At 43.3% G+C, this 19,436-nt stretch overlaps 1 protein-coding gene across 1 annotated transcript in view; it reads left to right on the top strand.

Annotated features, from left to right (window-relative positions):
• LOC119721322 (homeobox protein unc-4 homolog) overlaps window positions 1-16,418 on the top strand; it is a 33,258-nt gene extending 16,840 nt beyond the window's left edge. The window contains exons 2-3 of the mRNA XM_038191346.1: window positions 1,724-1,893; window positions 13,221-16,418. Of these exons, the coding sequence (XP_038047274.1) occupies window positions 1,724-1,893; window positions 13,221-14,126 (1,076 nt within the window). The 3' untranslated portion in view covers window positions 14,127-16,418. The remainder of the gene's footprint in view (window positions 1-1,723; window positions 1,894-13,220) is intronic.
• Window positions 16,419-19,436: the final 3,018 nt, after the last annotated feature.

The following is a 19,436-nucleotide window of genomic DNA, read 5'->3' on the forward strand; positions in this document are numbered from 1 at the left end:
TTGTCTGACACTACTAATAACTCATATTATAGTCCGGCACATTGGTGCAAAATATGATAGAGTTGCTCATTTGATGATAAAAGCACGAAAGTTGGCACACAGTAAGAACATGCCCTAGAGAAACCTTTTAGCTATGGGGCCTTCACAGATTTGTGCTTTGAAAAAAAATATAGAATATCAAGCAATTTTCAAAATGTTCACCATGGCTGCCATTGCTTGTTATTCTACCTATATATTTTTTGCAAAGGACAAATCTGCAATAGCTCTATAGCCAAATATCTTTCTCATGACATACCTGTATTCTGACTGTGTGTCAAATTCCATGCTTGTATCATCAAAGGCACAATCCCATCACCTATCTGCCGTACTATTAGGCCTACCATTCTACAGTGTTTTATATTCAGCAAGAGTCAAACAGATTTCATTTTATTCTGCTTTGTATATTAGTAAGACTTAGATTTAATATAGTTTAGGCCTAAACCTAAGAGCAAACTGTCAAAAAAAATGCCTATTTTATTTTTAATTTTAATGAAGTGTTCTTTCTGGTACATTTTTGTTCACACAGTATAAACCAAAATAAGCCATATTTTCGTTTCCCATTATTTCACATGGTACAAACCTTACGTCAAAACGTAATGCAAAAGTTGCTGACAACTTACCTTACTGTGTCCATTTTAATGATCCTGTGCGCGTAAATAAAATATTGTTGTTTGCCGTCCATAATAGAATCATTGTCGAAAAAAATATATACGTCATTGTCTGCAGCCGTATATTTTAATTGGCAGGCTTTGTTACATGTAAATGACTTCTAGCCTTTCACTTGAGTAAACAGTATATCTTAAATCACTTCACTTTGTCGTTTCATTCTCTGTCCTTCTAAACTCAAGGAATTAAACGCCGAGTCCGATATTGTAATCAACACGACCCTGCTTTCGCCAAAAAAACCAAGCGCTTTCACCTCCATTTATGTCCCGACTATAGAAAACCCAGCTCCATTCACTAGTATTTGTACGACTTTTACGTGTATAAATAGTTTTAAAAGGTTGGGAGATGCACACAAAGTAAAAAAAGAAGTATAGTAGCGGTGTAGTGAGCAAGAGAGTCAAAACACCGGACTGGGTTTTTTTCTGTGATTGAAAGCCCGCGTGTGTGCGGGGCTGGCCCCGGCCAGCACAGTCCCTTTCGTACACCGTCTACCCTCTCTCTCTCCGCTCGAGCGAGGAACGGCGCGGGTGTATTATCGACCGGGCCGGGCCCAGCTACTTCTCCTCAAATTTCATTGCAAAGAGCGGGTTGTCACTCATCTTGCAACTCGCTACAATGCAGCCGACATTATTGATGGCACGGCGCGTCATTTTGGAGCATGTAATAGGGAGGGCATTTCCAGTCATCAAGATTTGAGAACGATGAAGAAGGGGGGAAAGAAAAAAATATCAAGACTTCTCAAGGAAGAAGAAAAAGTATCCGATTTTATAATGTGGGACATTCATGGGTCCTCGTGTTTAAAGTGGATCGCTAGACCATTCGGTAGGTGGTGATAAACAACGCCACCAGTCCTCGGTCTAGAAGGACCGATAAATCCCACACCTCCCGTGTAACAAATCTCCCCCTCGCCTCTCAAGAAACTCAGAGCGAAGAGTTACCCTCGAGAGGTAAAGGTAAAAATTCCAGGCAATTAATCATTCTACTTTCTTCCACCTTGCTCTATTTCTCTTGTATACAGACGGGGAGGGGAAGGATGGAAGCGGGTCCAAGAGGCGCCGTAGCCGGACCAACTTCAACGGCTGGCAGCTGGAGGAGTTGGAGAGGGCCTTCAATGAGAGCCATTACCCGGACATCTTCACGCGAGAGGCGCTGGCCATGAGGCTGGACCTGGTGGAATCTCGAGTTCAGGTGAGGTGGACTTCCTTTCTAAATCCTCCATATTGGTTGTGTTCCGCGTCTACTTGGTCGCTGTCACAATAATACACCGTATCGGTACCAGTCAGACATATTGGCGATGATTCCATTGCAAAGCATGCCATAGGCAATCACGTCTTCGAACTAGCCCAGGGCTATAACATGGCTCTTCCAAAAGAATAGTGCCGAGCACGTGCACTAAACTTTAGGTAACCATGCCAAAACCATGGTATATGATACATATTGCCATTGACTCTTTCTGATTCTCATTTTTTTCTGATCCTTGATCGCCGTTTGACTATTATGAAGTTGTTATATTGGTACCTACTGTCGCGAAGGCTTGGTAATTCATGCTTCAGTTGCAAATCAGGCCCAACTTCATTTTACAGCACAAGGTCAAGTCCGTGCCACAATTGTTGTTGTTGTTTCCCCCTTTCTTGCACGTTCATGGGTGAATAGGGAAAAAAATGGGCTATTTTTTTGGGTCTTCTTCCCTGACTGCTCCGCAAGTCGATGTTAAAATGCACCAAATGTCACCGGTGCATCATTTTGTTAAAGTTGTGTGTTAAAAATCGAGATGACCAAATTGATATTGGGTTATACCATTCTCCACATGTCGTAAATTTGAAACTTGAAGACCATGTCGCGAGAGATATGTCATTTATGATGTTTACTGCGGTATGAATCCTGAGCACCCGACTAATAATTATACATTGCAGTATACAGTTGATGTCATATAGAATTGAATACATTTGACTTTTAATGTCGTCATTAAGCACACTAAGTACCATTACTTTTCTGGAAAGCGAGTCACATTCCATTTTCTTGCCAATTTACGGAACTTGAAATTTTACTTGTCGACACTTACCCGTCATGTAGAAAGCATTGTTTGTCTCCCTGAAAACAGACCTCGCGTCGAATTATCAATTTTCGGAACAAACGTGTTCACCATTAGGCCTAACAGTACTTTTCCGCGAAAGTGCCATTTGTATATTGTATTAGGGGCGCTTAAAAATTGTCCTCCTGTTAACAAGATATCATTGTTTATAGCGATTTATTTGATAGATATTTACGACAAACTTAGCGCGGAGTGTATTCAAGTAATGGCTACTCAGAGGCGCACATTCAATTTACTTTAGTCTAAAAGCATTCCTGGTTTGAAATTGATTCAATAATGTGTTGTCGCGGTAACTTTCTTTATTTTACCAAAATGCTCCCTCAATCACTTTAAGGATTTCTAACGGTAATCCGAGAATACACCCATTTGTCGGAAATGTCCTCATTAATGTGGCTGTCTACGCCGTGTGTGGATTTGGACAGTGAACTGTATACAGCGTTATAGCTCGTCCGTCATGATTTTGTGGCGCAATTTACAATCCGCACTTGAAAGCCCCCAAACCACTCGGCGGCATAAATCCCAAATTCTGTGATAGATTCCCCCGCCATAATTCTGTCACCGTCCGGAAAACACACAGTTACAAAACGGCAATTACTTCGATCAGCGCCCGGCTTGTTTTTACAACCCTTCTATTTGCCAATATGGTGAAGAAGGAGAGGAAGAAGAAAAAAAAACCTTCGCAGTTACCGGGCACATCTCTTCGAGCGCGACGGGCCGGCCGTGTCGGCCGGCCGGCCCCAGATGAAGTATGGATCGTGGAACCGCTGGGCCGTTACATTGACAAGAGGGTTAAAGGAGAGAATGACAAGCACAAATATATGCATAATATTTGCCAGTTGGCTGGGCCGGAGGGGAAATTAATTGACATGCGGACTAAATTTTAGCCCCGGGAAAAGTCAAGGATATAGCGTTACCGCGCGCGGGCCGGCCATCGCGCGTGACGCGCGGCATGGACCAATAGAAACCAAGGAAGAGAGGGGAGATGATATTAAAAACATCGGGAAGTCAAAGGAGATCTCCAGATCGCATCAAACAATAATCGTATTTGGCGAACCTGATGTATCAGCGCTATCTCGAGCGGCAAACATTATGCCTTACACGCGTGCGCCTACTAAATGCTCGGCAGTCATTGCGGGGACCAACCCCGAGAGATAACATATGACAAATCACGCCCGCTAGTCCCCTTTCTAATTTAATAAAAATGTAATTTCAATATAACACAGGAAGCTGAACTGAGAAAGTCTCATATTTTCCCCTGTATAAAGATCAACATTACACACATGAGAACCATCAACGTGAAATAAGCGCTCGCTCTAAAAAAAAAAAAAAAAAAAGGTAAATAAAAACAAATGACGAGCATCGATTTTTAACTTAAAACCACATTAGCTAAAACTCTTAACACACCTTCACTAAGTTGCACTCATAAGCCAGCCTCTTTGCGTATATTTACACCGTTGCGTCACAGTGAATCTTCGTCACTTCCACCAATTCAATCATCCTCTCTCATTATGTGCACGGTAAACATCCCCGAAATTAATTTACTTCAAGGGCTTAAAAGCTACATCATCCGTTTCTCTCCTCCCCCCTATCTCCGCGACAGAAACATACCCACGGATGATATGACAGACGTTCGGGAGTGCATGTGAATATTCTATAAACTCTATGTAAACTCTCTAATTGTCTCATTGTGTTAACACAAAGCTGTTAATGTAACGCCTCCCGGTCCTTTGTTGCGTGAAACAGCCGTTTGGGTTGTTCTTTCTCCCGTAATTGCCTCGGTTGGCCTCTCGTGGGAACCGTACAGGGCAAATACGTCGCGTGTTTGCCAAATCCAGGGCTTAATTCTCCACAAACACTTGCATGGATGGACAGGGTTATATTGTATTCGAAACACTCCAGAACTTTTGATTTTGGACGATGCTGCTATTTTTGCGCACTTGCTGAAACCAACGCACTCCCACCAAAACACACAGGTCGGTGTATGGTATGCACTGAGGACAGGTCATTGTTCTTCTGGCGACTTCTTTTGTCTGGACAAGCTTTTTTTGCAACTGCTCTCATAGGTTTTGTACGCAATTTCTAATTCGTGGTCGTCCTCAGATGGATGCCCCCAATTACCATAATGAAACTTAACACGTATGTCCCCGTTTGAACATAAACATGCACATCGAACTCTACACGTGCCAAATAAAATAAAAGTTCGTGTTTTGATTGTCACAGAGGGCCACCCTTGTGCCCTTTGTACCTTCTCTCTGAAATGAGTGTAACTTGTGAATTAGCCTGGCACCAGTTTTACCATAGGCTTGCCGTGTCTTGCTTCATCTTGTACAGTCGTCTTGAAAGCCACCCACCCTTGATATTGGACAGTTTTTACGTTGTATACCAAGCGAATAGTAACCAGTTGTCCATCCCCCAAGATCGTGTTTGCTTTGCCCACTTCCCGGACGCAGCGCGTCTTTTCACCGCCGGCATGAATGTTTCTAATCTCCTAACACACGGTGGCCACTTTGCACCCTCTCTTTAATCTAAAGTCAACTTGGGGGCACCGTTATGAGACCTTTTGTTGACCGATTTGCCCACTTCGCCGTGTATACAATCCCTTTCTTGTAAACCTGTTTTCCTGGGCATCGCTGAATAAGAAGGTTGAAGTAGGTCCGAAGCCATTGACTCGTTAACTCGATACCCACTTAAGGTGCCAGAGGCGGCCATTTTATTAAGCTACTCAGCACACACTTTTGCAATACTTTACAAACTTAGAACAGTTGACTTATCCATGACGTTTTTGCAGCAATTAATAAAAAGGTGGTGGTTTTTTTAGGACGGCGGGTCTGGGTTGCTCTCTGAAATTGATTTAAAGAAGATGTCTATTAGGGCGCTATATTGACAATGCGCATCGGTGCTTCATGTCTCAATCAGACAAATCGGGTCGAAATCCCTTACTTTTCCCCGATGTGTTTTCTCCGCGGGTCCTTCAACCTGCATTGATCCAGTGCACGGGGCCTGCCAACTGACAGTGCTGTATTCGAGGTACTTGTGATCGATCACGGGTCGTCACAAGTCAGTCACAAGTCAGTCACAAGTCAACTCATAAGCTTTTCAAAATGTGAATACGTTCCCTTGTGTTCATCTCACGTCACTCGTGACCGGACTTGTGAATTGCCTTGTGATTGCCTTGTGATCGGACTTGTGATCGGACTTGTGATCCATCACGATATACCTCGTCCAACACTGTCACTCAACGTCTCCTTCGAAATATGTGACCCATTATAATCGTAGTAAGGAAGTCGTTCATGCCGCAGGTTATATACACTGACCTCATCATAATAACTACGAAAGTACATTTGGTATGGCTTTTCAATAAATAGACCATTATCATGTTGCAGCCATTTGATTTTTTCCCATTCAGATCAATGTAACCAAAGCGAGGCTGGAAGGGAAAAATAGTCTGGTTCCTTTTTGCACAAAACATTATCATTCAATACTGTTATTGGATACAGGGAATGTGACAAAATTGGTGGAAGCATGATAAAGGTCGAAACTGCATAAGTTGGAGATTGTGCCGCCAGCTCGTTTACTCGGCTTTGGTATTGTTCAGCACAGCATTATCTGCTTTGCTATCCGAAGCAACTGCTCTTAACAAGATGGTACCTCCATCACACAGGGACAATCTATGAGTGTACATACCTCACCATAAGGCCATTAACGGTGACACCTCGGAGAATGCGTAGTTTACGTTTCAGCTCAACTCCGACACAAAGGACCGGGGAAAGAGCAAGAGCGAACCAGTAGCCGGGCGGCCTCTGATGGAATCACAGCCCGGTGTTAGCTCAGGGAACACCGGCCTTCTAATTTAAATAAACAGCCTGATTGCCTTGGCCCTAGTTGTTTGGAGAAATAAGTCAAAAACTTCAGAAGCCCACTCTTTTTTCAACTCGTGTTTAAACACTATAGGATGGAAACATTCACACGGTCGTGTTTACCTTTCCGTTCGGTAATACCATTGTTGTTTTTGCGTCTTTCTTGTGGGGATTTCTATACACAGTTTGGAGGACGGACGGATTTAGAGAGATGATCCACAAAATTGGTTTCCTTAAGGGAATTTGCTGCGTAATGCAATTTCCCATTTATTACATCAAGTGTGGGGCATAACACTCTGGCAAAATGGGTTTAATATTTGATTGTTCCCACTCTGTATCCCCTTTCACCGAATAATTTACTTGGCTTGATGTCTTAACTTCATCCAGTATTGACACTGCCCGGTAAACTCACAAGGAAAATATTTTTCTCACCGATGGGTGCCAGACTACTCTCAGCACGTTTTGTGTGTATATCGCTTATTGGTGCCCTGTCCGAGCGAAGCTGTTACAGTTAACTCAGCTGACAAATTTACAACCCTGGTGCATTCTGAGATATTTCTTGACGGAACTTATAACGTCCCCATAAAAGCTTGAGTATTACATGTTCAGCATTGTAACCTTGTATACGATTGATTTTTATTGATTTAAATCCTAACCCTCCTCAATCCTACAAACTCCTCCAGGCGCTTTTGATGGATTTTGGAGGATTGAGGCTGAATGGCAAAAAGTGTCGGTTGATTTTGGAGAATGCATTGTGTCGAGTTCGTAGGCTGTACCCAGCATTGTTTATGTTCAATCAGTCATGCATAATAGAACCCTGCATTATGCTTGTTATCATCCGCACTGCTTCTGAATGACATCGGCACTGCCTCAACCCAGCAACAGTGATTGTTGGAGGATTTTGAAGGATTGAGACAATGGTCGTCCCTCCACTGAACAAATTCAAGAAATAACGGGTGATTTTGGAGGATTGAGGCTGAATCCAATTTTTACATGGTAGCCAAACTTATTGAAAGGATTTTGCAGGAATGAGGATGGTTCCTATAGCCAAAAGGGCCTGGGAGTAGGCCTACGTAGGCTTCTCTATCATTCCCAATTTCTGTAAAGAAGAACATGCGTTTGATATGTTCAGATGTTGTTTCAAGTTTGACTTCGGAGTAATTTTGATGTGGTCTGTTAAAAAACTGACATGTCAGGGTCCTTTCAAATCTGATCGGTCATAACTGTGGGGTGCACATTCAGGTTTTGTAATGTCATGGGGGTTTTTTTGGGTGGGGGAAGAGATTTGAGTAGAGATTGCATGTTAGATTGGTTGAAGGTTTGTTGTATTGTCATCCAAATTTTCCATGAGTATTTGAATATCAACGAGAAAACCAAGACATATTATACCCCTCCTGTGATCTATAGGTGTACCATCTCTTTGGTATCTCATATTTGAAGTTGATATGGAGTTTGAATTTCGAGTAAAATTGACTTGGATTGTTGATGAAGCGACAACTGTCATTCCTTGCAAATCTAAGCCTTCTGATTTCTTAATCACAAACCGTTGCAAATAAACTGTATCGCATTGTATCCGTTTGTCTATAACTATAGTGTGGCCAATTTGGGGAGGACAGAAAATCAATAGAGACGAGTATATTCGAATGTGTACGGGCAAGGAAATGACACCAGTGAAAACGTGTGGATTCGGTGATATCGGCGCAATTGGAAGTTTTGGCACGGAGCTCACGGGCGAGCGAAGGCCCTACCGGCTGGGTCCATTTGCCGGGCAAAGCTATCGGATCATGTTTGTGTAGGCATCGACGCTACGGATTGTGTACCTTGGTGCGGGGCTAGTGCAGGCCAGAACAAACCAACTACGACCGTTACAATATCACGGAGCAGCAAGAGAGAGGGTATGGAGGGAGAGCAAGCAACGGGTTGTATATTCTGCGCGCAGGCCGGCTATCATATTGAATTAAGCTGCCATGTAACATTATAAGTTGCTCCTTCCCGCGTTAAGTGCTCTAGTGTTGTATTTGGTAATTGTCACAACGAGCTGGTAATTTAATAAAGGAAGTAAGAACATTAGCGAAATTGTATTTCATTTCATTCGAGGAGGGAGCGACTTGGCGCTGGGTAGTGGGTAATGGATCCCCGCAATGTACGGGCGGGTGGTGGTGGTTGGGTGTGTGTGTGTTTGTCCTTCGCGCCAAAATAGACAAGGGAACACGCAGCGTGGACGAGTGTTGCGCGTGCACACGGCGCGCGCAGCCCTACCGCATCGGTTGTATCGGGAAGACCTGTCGCTGTGAGTTTATCACACAACCTCGGCGATTTGATGACATTACAAGAGACACAGTGGTGTAGGTTTCAGTCGAACACACACACAAAAAGTGGTTACAAAAATCACCGACCCTGCCTCGCACTCACTGTGTTTCTCACCGGGGCTCATGTTGGAGGCGGTGACTAGACCGCGGGCTTCCTTTGTCTGAGCACTCGCCGATAACATTTAGAGGAGTGGATGATTTAAAATCTCTAGTCGTGACTACAACCGATACAGTGTGGCGTGTGAGAAGTGATCATTCAAAAACGCGGACATGTTTGCGTTTCCATACCGTACTTCAATCAATCCCGCGTTTCGATTTTATAATGGATAGTTCGGTTATACGTATAGCCTTGTCTTCGTGTCGCCCTATCGGCGGCGGCATAACCTATCCCTAGGACAATTAAAAACGATTACAGACGCGGTTGCAGAGGCTCTCTTGTAACTGCAATATAACCCGATGAGTATGAAATGAATATAATGATCTCGTCACTTGCTGTGCCTACAGGCGACAGCCGATGTGTAAACACTGGCCTGTGATACGGGAATTAAAACCCGTGTAAGCCATGATTAAAACTTGCAACAGCCGTTGAATTTACAATTGGCCACTTGTTATTGCAGCCGGGATATAGAAGCTATATAGAACTGTATCCGAAACATTGTTTTAAAATATTGCGACCATTTGCCTTGACTTATGAAGTTTGTAAAGGTTGATATTACTTGATTAAGTGGGTTATTTGCAATTTTATGTTGACAATGAGCTGAAGTGACATTTGATTTGAAATTGTTTCTGGGGTTCTACACAAAATACTGACCGCTCAACTTTGATCATTGTTGTACCGGTAGTTCAGTCCTAAATATAAAAAATGTCCATCTTTCTGAAGCCTACACCATGATCTGATGGCTTGATTTTGGCGCGCTTCTAATTGGCAGACTTCCACAATTCAACACGGCGTAGATAATGTCTGAACCCAAAAAAATGAGCAGCAGATGCCCAACCGATAGAAACAATCGGATCCATTCATGGATCTTTGAAGATGATTTGTGAGACAGACACCAAACGTGAGTTGTTGTATGACCGAAGTGGAAAAGCAACGCCACACAAAACATTCATCATGGGTGTGTCTGTGTGTGTATATGGGAGAAGACCCAACAATAACGGCTATGCGTGGTGGTCTGTCAGACCTTTTCACATAGCCCCTCCTCTCTGAGTAGTATTTTTTTCAGTGCAAAATGATGAATGAACTCGCATGCATTGCACTTAGCTCTGCACTCTGTAGCAGAGAGTTTTTGGAAGCTCCCTATAATATTATTGTCAAAACAGTATTTTCCACACTCTCAAAAGACCCGGGTCAGATTTGACCCGGAATTTGGGTCCTATGGGGCCTGACACTTTTCCGGGTCGAAATGACACTTTTCCGGGTCAAAAAGACACTTTTCCTGGGTCAAAATGACACTTCTATGACTCACCTTCCAGGTCATTTTCGGACCCGGTAAAGTGTCATTTGGACCCGGAAAGTGTCATTTGGACCCGGAAAAGTATCATTTGGACCCGAAAAAGTGTCAGGCCCCATATAGGACCCGTATTCCGGGTCAAGTCTGACCCAAACGTTTTAGAGTGGCGTTGTTTGAAAGCCATTTGTTCCTCACTTATACTTTGGTAAAAAAGATAAAGGGAAATAACTGTTAACCTACCAAAACAAGCTCTGTCCCTTCCCCCCCCCATCAAACAGCTGGGAGTTAATTCTCTGAGCATGACTGGAAATATTCCCATTTTTCTCTGATTGGTTGAAAGAAGCGTGACGTAGACGGGCTTGCTCCCTGATTAGTTATTGCCAACTTCGTGTTTTCACAGTGTAACTGTTGTTGTTTCTTTGGGGTGTTTGTTTGCTCGCTTGAGTCAGCTTTAACTATACACTTCGAATGGCCATGTACAGCAGTTGTATGTATCTTTTTCTTTGCCCTTTGGGGCAACGTGTATGATTGGCCAAATATTGAAGGACGCGATTAGCTACCTATGTATTCAACCCGACGGCTTTTTGCTGAACTGTTAATTAACTTTGCTGAGAGCATTTCATGTTTAGAAAGGGGAAAAAACAGGCAACGTTGCGAAGAGTCATTTTCTTCTATGCAGGGATCGCAAGGTTTCGAGGGACACTGTGATACACAAAACTATTTTGGCACTTGTTCCTTCACTACTTTGTTTTTGTGGCTTTGGCATTTGAGTCGATTCCCTCAATATCAATTCCACCATTGTGCAAGACAGGTCTCCATTTTTTTATTTTTTTTTTGTACAGCCTGAATGAAAAAAAAAAGTGTTGAGCGCTTTTGGGGAGCTCGGGGGCAGAATTTTGATACGGCGTTCCATAATCAACAAGCCATTTTTAGTGTCCACAATCTATGCCTCCTTTCAATTGGGGGACCTGATTAAAAAGTCCAAATCGTGTTGTTATCCGGGAGTCTGTTGTCGAGGGGCTGCGCGCGGGAGAGGGCCCGGCGGGCTCGGCGACGGACGAGCGGGCCAGGGCCCGGAGATAGTTAGATCACAGCGTGTCACCCGATAGGTCACTCACCTACTTGCCAGTTACGCCGGGGATCCAGCGAGTAATACCTTGTGATTGCTAGTGTATCAAATGCACTGGCAGACCTCGGTCAGTATAAAAAAAATATTAGTTGGATCCCGGGCACATATTGCTCACGCGCGCATCACGCGCGCGCTGTCTTCCATTCACCGCGGGGGGCCACGCGCTGCCCTCGCCCTGCGGACAACACCCGAGAACACTCGGATTATTTGACGAGCTGGAAATACTCCCCCATGTATCAAAATTCATTGGCTTTTCAATCTGTGCTAGATTGACATTTCAGATCAAAAATAATAACGTGGACGGGGCAACAATGACTGTTTTCGCAACGCCAGCGCGCACCCGACCCCTTCCAAGTGATCTTTGAGAAATCCCAGTGCGCGCCAGAGAGTAAATCATTGTTATTTTTCCATTATGGTCTCCAGAGAAATCCGGTACGAAAATCTGAAAGGCCCCTGAACTTACTCAAGTTTTTTTTTTCACTCTCTGTCTCTCATCTACTCTCCCTCTTCTTATTCAGATCGTGTGGGGCTTTATGTGTTGTGTTTGGATAACCGCATGCCAGCCCCATTACGCCAACGCAATCCCGTTTTGTATCCGGGGTCCCCGGCTGACGGTAGGGGGAAATCAAACGGCAAAATGACATTGTGCCGAGGCGGAATTGGCCCCGGCCTCGGCCGGTCTCTCGGCGGAGCTGCGCGCGGGAAAAGTGCAAATTAAGAGGAATCTGCATTCAGAGGTGCATTGAGTCACAAGCAATCAACGGAAGTCTCTGGCGGATCGCCTTTGTCAGGCGAACAGGGGGGCCATCTCACGTCCGGTGAAAGAATTCTCAGTTCGCAATAATAAAAAAAAGAAGAAGAGAAGACGAAACACATCATCATCCTATTCATATGACATTCTTTTCAGCTCCAAGCTTCTATCTTCTGTCCTGTCCTACATCGCCCATTGTGTAGACGGTCCCTGTTGCAATTGAATAACATCAGTTTTGACCCAATATTTTATATATCTTTTCTTCTCCCTTATGAGACTCTGTCGTTTCTTATTCTGATTGCCCAGCAGGAGGCCCCGTGGACATGACCAAATGTGAAGCTCTTAGTCTAATAACAGTTACCTGAAAAGTTGAAATAAGGAACTGTATGAGAAAGTTATATCGGTATAAGAATCTGACTTGATACGTTGGCTATCAGAACGTTCATTTTTGGTAAAATAGTGACTTAATGCCCGTTATGACTTGTAGGGCCATTAAAAAAAAATGAACTCCAGACTTATAATTGCCTTTTTTTTTCCTTAAAAAGGGTACACTAGTCTTGCTTGAAATCGGTTTTTCAGAGGACAATGCGACTGCATGGCTTAGCCCACATACCTCACGGGAACGTTTGGAATCTTACGTATTATTCTTGATTCGTCTTTTGTTTGTGTTTCTTTTTACAATCTCTGCCCCAAGTTACCATGGTTCGCCTGAAAAAAAAAATGAGGTAATAGTTAGACAACAGTTTTAAAGTTGACCAGTGAAGAGTCTGATAATAAACAGGGACTCGTGAAATTTGACTGGTTGCCTGATCTGATATTATGTGCATGGATCAACTGCGATATCAAAATGGCAACTTTGTGCATATTGGCAGACATTTTGTTAAATTGAAGTTTCCTTGTCTTTTTTTTTTTGGTGCTGGCATTAGGTGTGGTTCCAAAACCGGAGGGCGAAGTGGCGCAAGAAGGAGAACACGAAGAAAGGTCCTGGTAGGCCGGCCCACAATGCCCAGCTCATCACCTGCAGCGGCGACCCGATTCCCCCTGAGGAAGTGGAACGGCGAGAGAGGCTCCGCATGGAAAAGAAGAAGCTGAAACAGCGGGAGAAAGCCGAGAGAACCCTGATCAAGACCAAGAAGCAAGGCGCCACGGACGCAGGGGCGAAGAAGGATGGGGAGGAGGAGGGCTCGGGTGAAAAAGAGTGGGGAGACGGATCTCCTGAGGAAGGGGGCGCCACCAAGTGTTCGCTACCACTGCTGTCCCCGGGAACGGATACCAAACAGGACACTGCGGCTGGTGTGTTCTTCACCGACAAGAAACTCAAAACTCCGGCCGGTCACAAGTCGGCCAAGAGCGAGAAGACGCGACGGGAGGGCAAGCAGAGTCGCAAGCTACCACACCACTGCGCTGCCGATTCGGCCAACTCGGCCTTCCGCAGTTCCTTCAGCATCGACTGTTTGCTCTCACCGCGGCCCAACGATGTTGGCGGCCGCGGGTTCGGACTCCTAGCCGGACACTACGCCGCGGCGGCTAGCCTGGCAGCTGCCTCCCCGTATGCCGCGGCCTTCTCCCCCTTCGCTTGGAACTCTCTGTCCGCGGCCCTTGCTGCGGGCGTGCCCCAGCCCCTCGGGTTCCTGGTAGAGAGGTTTCTGCCGCCTAAACCTCACAATCTCCCCCTTATGGCGCATCCCCACCCCATAACGGACGTCTTTGAGGAACAGAAAACTCTCAGCGTGGAGAGACTCCGGAAAAAAGCCGAGGAACACAAGAGCAAAGTTGCTGTTCAGAAAGAGAGCTGCAGCGACACAGAATCAACCAAGATGGAAATGACATGACAATCTGGAGAGTTTGTTTTCCGGACACTTGAAAATGATTTCAACGCGTTGGAACAAACGATTAACTCTTGAGCCCCCCAAAATATTTCTTTCAGTATTATCGATGCGATTGAACTGTTCAAACGGTTAAGCAACGGCCTGACTTCAATACTTTCTTAGCAAATGTGAATGTTTGAAAAGCAAGTCTTTCTCTCTATTGAAAGAGAGCACTATTTTAACTTCTTGCATAAACAAAATGTGAACAAGCACCTGTGAAATCTGCAACATGTTACCGATCCACGAAGCTTCGCCCTTTGACCTCTGGACCAATCATAACCGTGCTTTATGTCCGACATGCGTGGGCCATGCGTGGCTTTGCGTGCAATAAATGACGCACGCGTCTAGCTCATGCAATGTGCATAGATTTATACAATATTTATGGCAATGTGGCATTGAAGAGGCGCACGTGTTTCTGCCCACGTGGGTAGTGGGCGGGGCTAATGGGTTGGTCTGTATAAATTACTCCGTTCTTTGAGTAAAAATGAAGATTTTTTCTACAGGGCGCTGTGGAAAAGTTTTTAAAAAATCAAGAACTCAAGTTGGCTCAAACTGTACCAAGAGAAGCGTTCAAAAGCCGGTGCATACTAGCGCGAAATCTTGTGCAAAGCGAAATTCATGTCGTCAACAATGGTGGACGCGCTTCGAATGTATTGTTGACGTCACGAATTTCGCTTCGCTTTCGCTTTCGCGTGAAGTATGAACCCGGGCTTCACTCTGGCAAATTTCGCACGCAGCGAATGTTTGGTGACGTCAAATTCGCATCACATTCGCATTCAGGTGAAGTTTAAAGACACAAATGACGCACAAATTCGCGTTCGCTTTCGCGCTTGGTTTTGAACCGGCCTTGAATCGGTCTTACTCTTAACGTGTCCAGGCCTTCGAGTGTTCTCTATTCCAAGAGGATTTGGTGGGGTTTCTAACGCGTGTGAATAGTCTAAATTTATATATTGCTCTTTACGTTTTTAACTCGCGTGGCCTTTCTCTCAGGACTGTATGAAACAAAATCTTTGTACATAAATAATAATATCATCTTTTCTTTTTCTTTTCCTTGTCGTCTGTGTTGACGAGTGAAATAGTGCGGTTTGCATGATATTTTGCATAAATTTGACTATTCTATAGGGTTTGTTTAAAAATGTGCTAAATTGTCATTGTTTTTCGTCCTTATTCACCCTGTGATTTGAGATACAACAGAAGTATTCCGATTGGTCAGATACGGTATTGGTAGCGCACAGCTGTGTAGTCAGCAAGTGTATGGACTATTTCCACTCGATGTGTACGCGAAAGGTGCGAGAACATCAGGCCTTACAATTTCCTTTCCTGATAATCTGTCGCAGCAGCATCGTGTCACGACGTCTGGTACAAAACTCAAATTTTGGCATGGCTTTGTCATCGAGAGATGACTTCGTGTGAGTCGTGTCGTTTAACTGGTAGCCATGCCATGACTCGTAGCGGCTTGCACAACCAAATTTGGGACCAGTCAGATCACGCATTATTATTATCCTGTTTTTTTAAGACGCCATTAGTGAAGGGGTACCAATTCCCATGCGAAGATCTAAATAAGAGGACGTTACTGATTTGTAGAACGCGTACAGCATGCAAGGGAGCGAGATTCCACATTAAACAAAACCGGCTCTTTACTTTGTTCGCCGAATTAGTCTATTCTTGATACACCCTTAACTAATGATAGGTGTGCCAAATGATGCACATGCGTCTCAACTTTCAGAATGCGCGCAAAACTTGCGCTGGAGCCTTGTACCTACCGTACCTAGGCGAGGCTAGAGAGATAGCTTTAATTAGTCAAAATGTGGGCCTGCCTAACTGCTTGCTACCATCTAGACTGATTTTCGTTGGCAGTTGTTCTTTGGTTTATCACCGTATCAAAGCATGCATCGCTGACCACTCATGCATCATCGTGTATCGACCAATTATTAATGTCCTACTTTAGCCACAAGATACACGTTGGTTGACATTTCCCCAAACCTTGGTTTCGTCTCCGATCTGGCATCGGGCTCCAATTATTGTATGATTTCTATTAAATTCATTGTGGTGCGATCGAACGGGCTCAGTATTTGGGTCCATACTGCGCTTCGTTTGAACGTCAAAGTAAAATATTACAAGGCTAAGATGTATTAGTTTCATTTGCTTCGAACATTGTGGACTCCTCGAGTATCCGGAGCTGGAGATGAACCCGAGTTTTTGGAAATTTATCTGTACTTAATAATAATTCCACGTGTTACCGCAACTGTTGTGATTCAAGAAGGCTGCCGAACTGGCAAGCTTCATTTAATGAAATAGACTTTCCGAAGACAGCTGCTTCGCAACGATATCTGTACATCCTTGCGCCGTTGTGTGGTAGGGCCTACATAATCCTAATGTATGATTTTGTTTGAATTCAAAAACAGGGTCTGTTCTCACTATGCAGTTTAAGATAGGTAATGTGACCGTTCAAAATCTCTCAATGTGCGTCGTATTTTCGATACAAATGCTTTCAATTTTGGTACAGTTGTAGAAAACAAATGTTTCGCCCTTTTCTCTCATTTTGGATCAAGATTCTTTTTATTTGTCTCAATAATAACTGAAATATTTGATTTATTTGTATAATTTGTCGACACCGAATGCACGAGATTTGTACGTTCACTACAGCACAGCAGTATTAATATTTTCACGATGGAGAGAATGGTTATTATTGTCAGCGTTAATTACATTATTATTAAATGCAACATTTTGTTCCAATGGGAGAATAAAATTTTAAAAAAACTGTTGTTTGTTGAAAAACAATTACCGTATTCATCGTCGAGCCACGTAGGATCATTTGCAAATTACTCGGAAACATAGTTTCCGATGACAGAAACATTGCTCAAAGTGATTATAATAGACTGGTATCAAATACCCTGTGAAATTATTCCACCTAAAATGGTATCGTTTGGAAGACGAGGGCGGATCCAGAACACAATTTTTGGGGGCCCCCAAAAAATTTGGTCCCCCAAAAAGTGGGCCCCGTTTTTTTTTTTTTTTGGATTCTAAATGTTCTGTGGTGCAATCTGAGGCAATTTCTGACCACTTTGACCAATTTTTTTTGGAGGAAAAGATGGTGGTGTTCGCAGTGCCTGCCTTTATAGCGACTTTTTTGGGGGGGGGCATGGCCCCCTTTGGCCCCTACCCCTGGATCCGCCCTTGTAGGAAGAAAACTAACAATTGAAAGTGGTTTCAAAATAGGGTACCGTGGGCACGCATTTTTACATGCGTATATCCACTGAGCTGAAACTTAAAGCTATAGTCCGTCATTTGCAGCAATCCGAAAAGTAACTGGCGTAATTATTGTTGAAAAAATACTTGGTTGAAAGATAGTAAGTGGACTAAACTCCCTGTGAAATTATTCTTTCTGGCAAGCTATCATTTTGAAGTAATCAACGAAGGAAGGCCTTTCCAACGGTGCGTCTTATAGTCAGGTGGCTTAGATCAAATTTTCGTCAAGATCGTGACCGACTGGTCCAAAGCACCAAACTTGGCAGATAGATTCTTATAGACCTAGAGAAGATATTTAGAAGGGGTGACACCCGAAATTCGTTTGGGAAGGGTGCCTAATTTGCATAAATCGTTAATCCCTGCCGTGTAATATATTTATTCCCATATTTGGGTATATTTTTATTTTTTTGTATTGTTTTGAAAAGTGTATTTTGGGGATTCTACTTACATATCTTTACTTAAATAACATTTTCCAAAGCATATAAGTGACTGAATAATTATGAGGACATAGTAACGATCCAAAATGGCTACTATTATGCCCCAAAATTGCGCGCCTTTACCTTGTCCCCAGATATCATCAATTAGTCTTGCCAAACATCAGCATTGATGAACTTCAAATTCACCACGTAGCTTACTGGTACAGTTACCCTATTGAAACAATGAGAACATTGTGTTATTAAGCCCAGAAAACAAAAACTGGGGAAAAAACGAGGTGTCCATAAATTGGGCTAACAAGTAAGGTGAAGGGTTGCCTAACATGGAAGACTGGAACAAGTTCAAGGAAATTCCCAAAATTATTGTTGAGAAAACGTTTTGGCGTAGACAAAATTATTGTAAACAACAATAATCTCTAATTTGGGGGGATTTTGTTGAACTCGTTCAAGTCCCCACGTTACCCTTCCCGTAGTAGCCCAATTTACGGACACCACATTTTCTCCCCTTTTTTGGGCCAAACATCAAGATGATATCAATTTTCACATGATTTCCCACTTATTTTTGTTAGGTTAACTATGTCAGTAAGTACCTTTGTGAATTTGAAGCTCATCAATACCAACGTTTGGCGAGACTAGTTGATGATATCTGAGGAAAAGGTAAATGCGCGTAACTTTAGGGTAAAATAGTAGCCGTTTTGGTGATTTACTATGTCCTCTTAATTATTCAGTCACTTACATGCTTTACAAAATGTTATTGAAGTAAGAATATGCAAGTAGAATCACCAAAATACACTTTTCAAAAAAATTAAAAAATAAAAATATACCCAAATATGGGGAAAATATATTACACGGCAGGGATTAACGATTTATGCAAATTAGGCACCCTTCCCAAAAGAATTTCAGGTGTCACCCCTTCTAAATATCTTCTCTAGGTCTATAAGAATCTATCTGCCAAGTTTGGTGCTTTGGACCAGTCGGTCACGATTCCGACCATATGCCACCTGACTATTAGGAAAATTTTAATTAGTAGTTCGTTTTGTTATTCGGCGAAGCGCGCGCAAGCATTGGCACGACGCACACGCACGCGCGGTTGCTATAATTCGTCGGATCAGTGCGCGACATCGCGTAGCTGCAATCGGCTCAGTGAGAACGTGTCTCAGACGCTGAATTCAGGCCAATTCAAAACATGATTCAGCAACTTTTGATTTGAAATTGAGATCCTAGAATGCTGTTTTTCTCGGAATATACAGCTGAAGCTGAGCTGAAACTTCATCAGGTTAGTTGTTCAGTATCCTTCATTAGATTTTGAACACTTTTGTTGCTTCAAACGAACAAAATGCACAAATTACAAAATGATGGACTATATCTTTAAACAGGTTAGTAGTCCTGCACCCTGATTTGGAGCAGTCTCGTGGCCTCAAATGGAAAATATAATGCACAGGAAAACAAATGATCCTATGTACCTTTAATTGTGGGTGTACATCGAATTGAAGAAACGCAAGATAAGGTTTACTTTTGCCGCTTGGTATGATACCTTCATATTGACATCACAAGGTGGCGTTTACAGGGTACAAGACTGGAATTAAATAAG

The sequence above is a fragment of the Patiria miniata genome, unplaced genomic scaffold (assembly GCF_015706575.1).
Source record: "Patiria miniata isolate m_02_andy unplaced genomic scaffold, ASM1570657v1 HiC_scaffold_13, whole genome shotgun sequence".
Taxonomy (NCBI): domain Eukaryota; kingdom Metazoa; phylum Echinodermata; class Asteroidea; order Valvatida; family Asterinidae; genus Patiria; species Patiria miniata.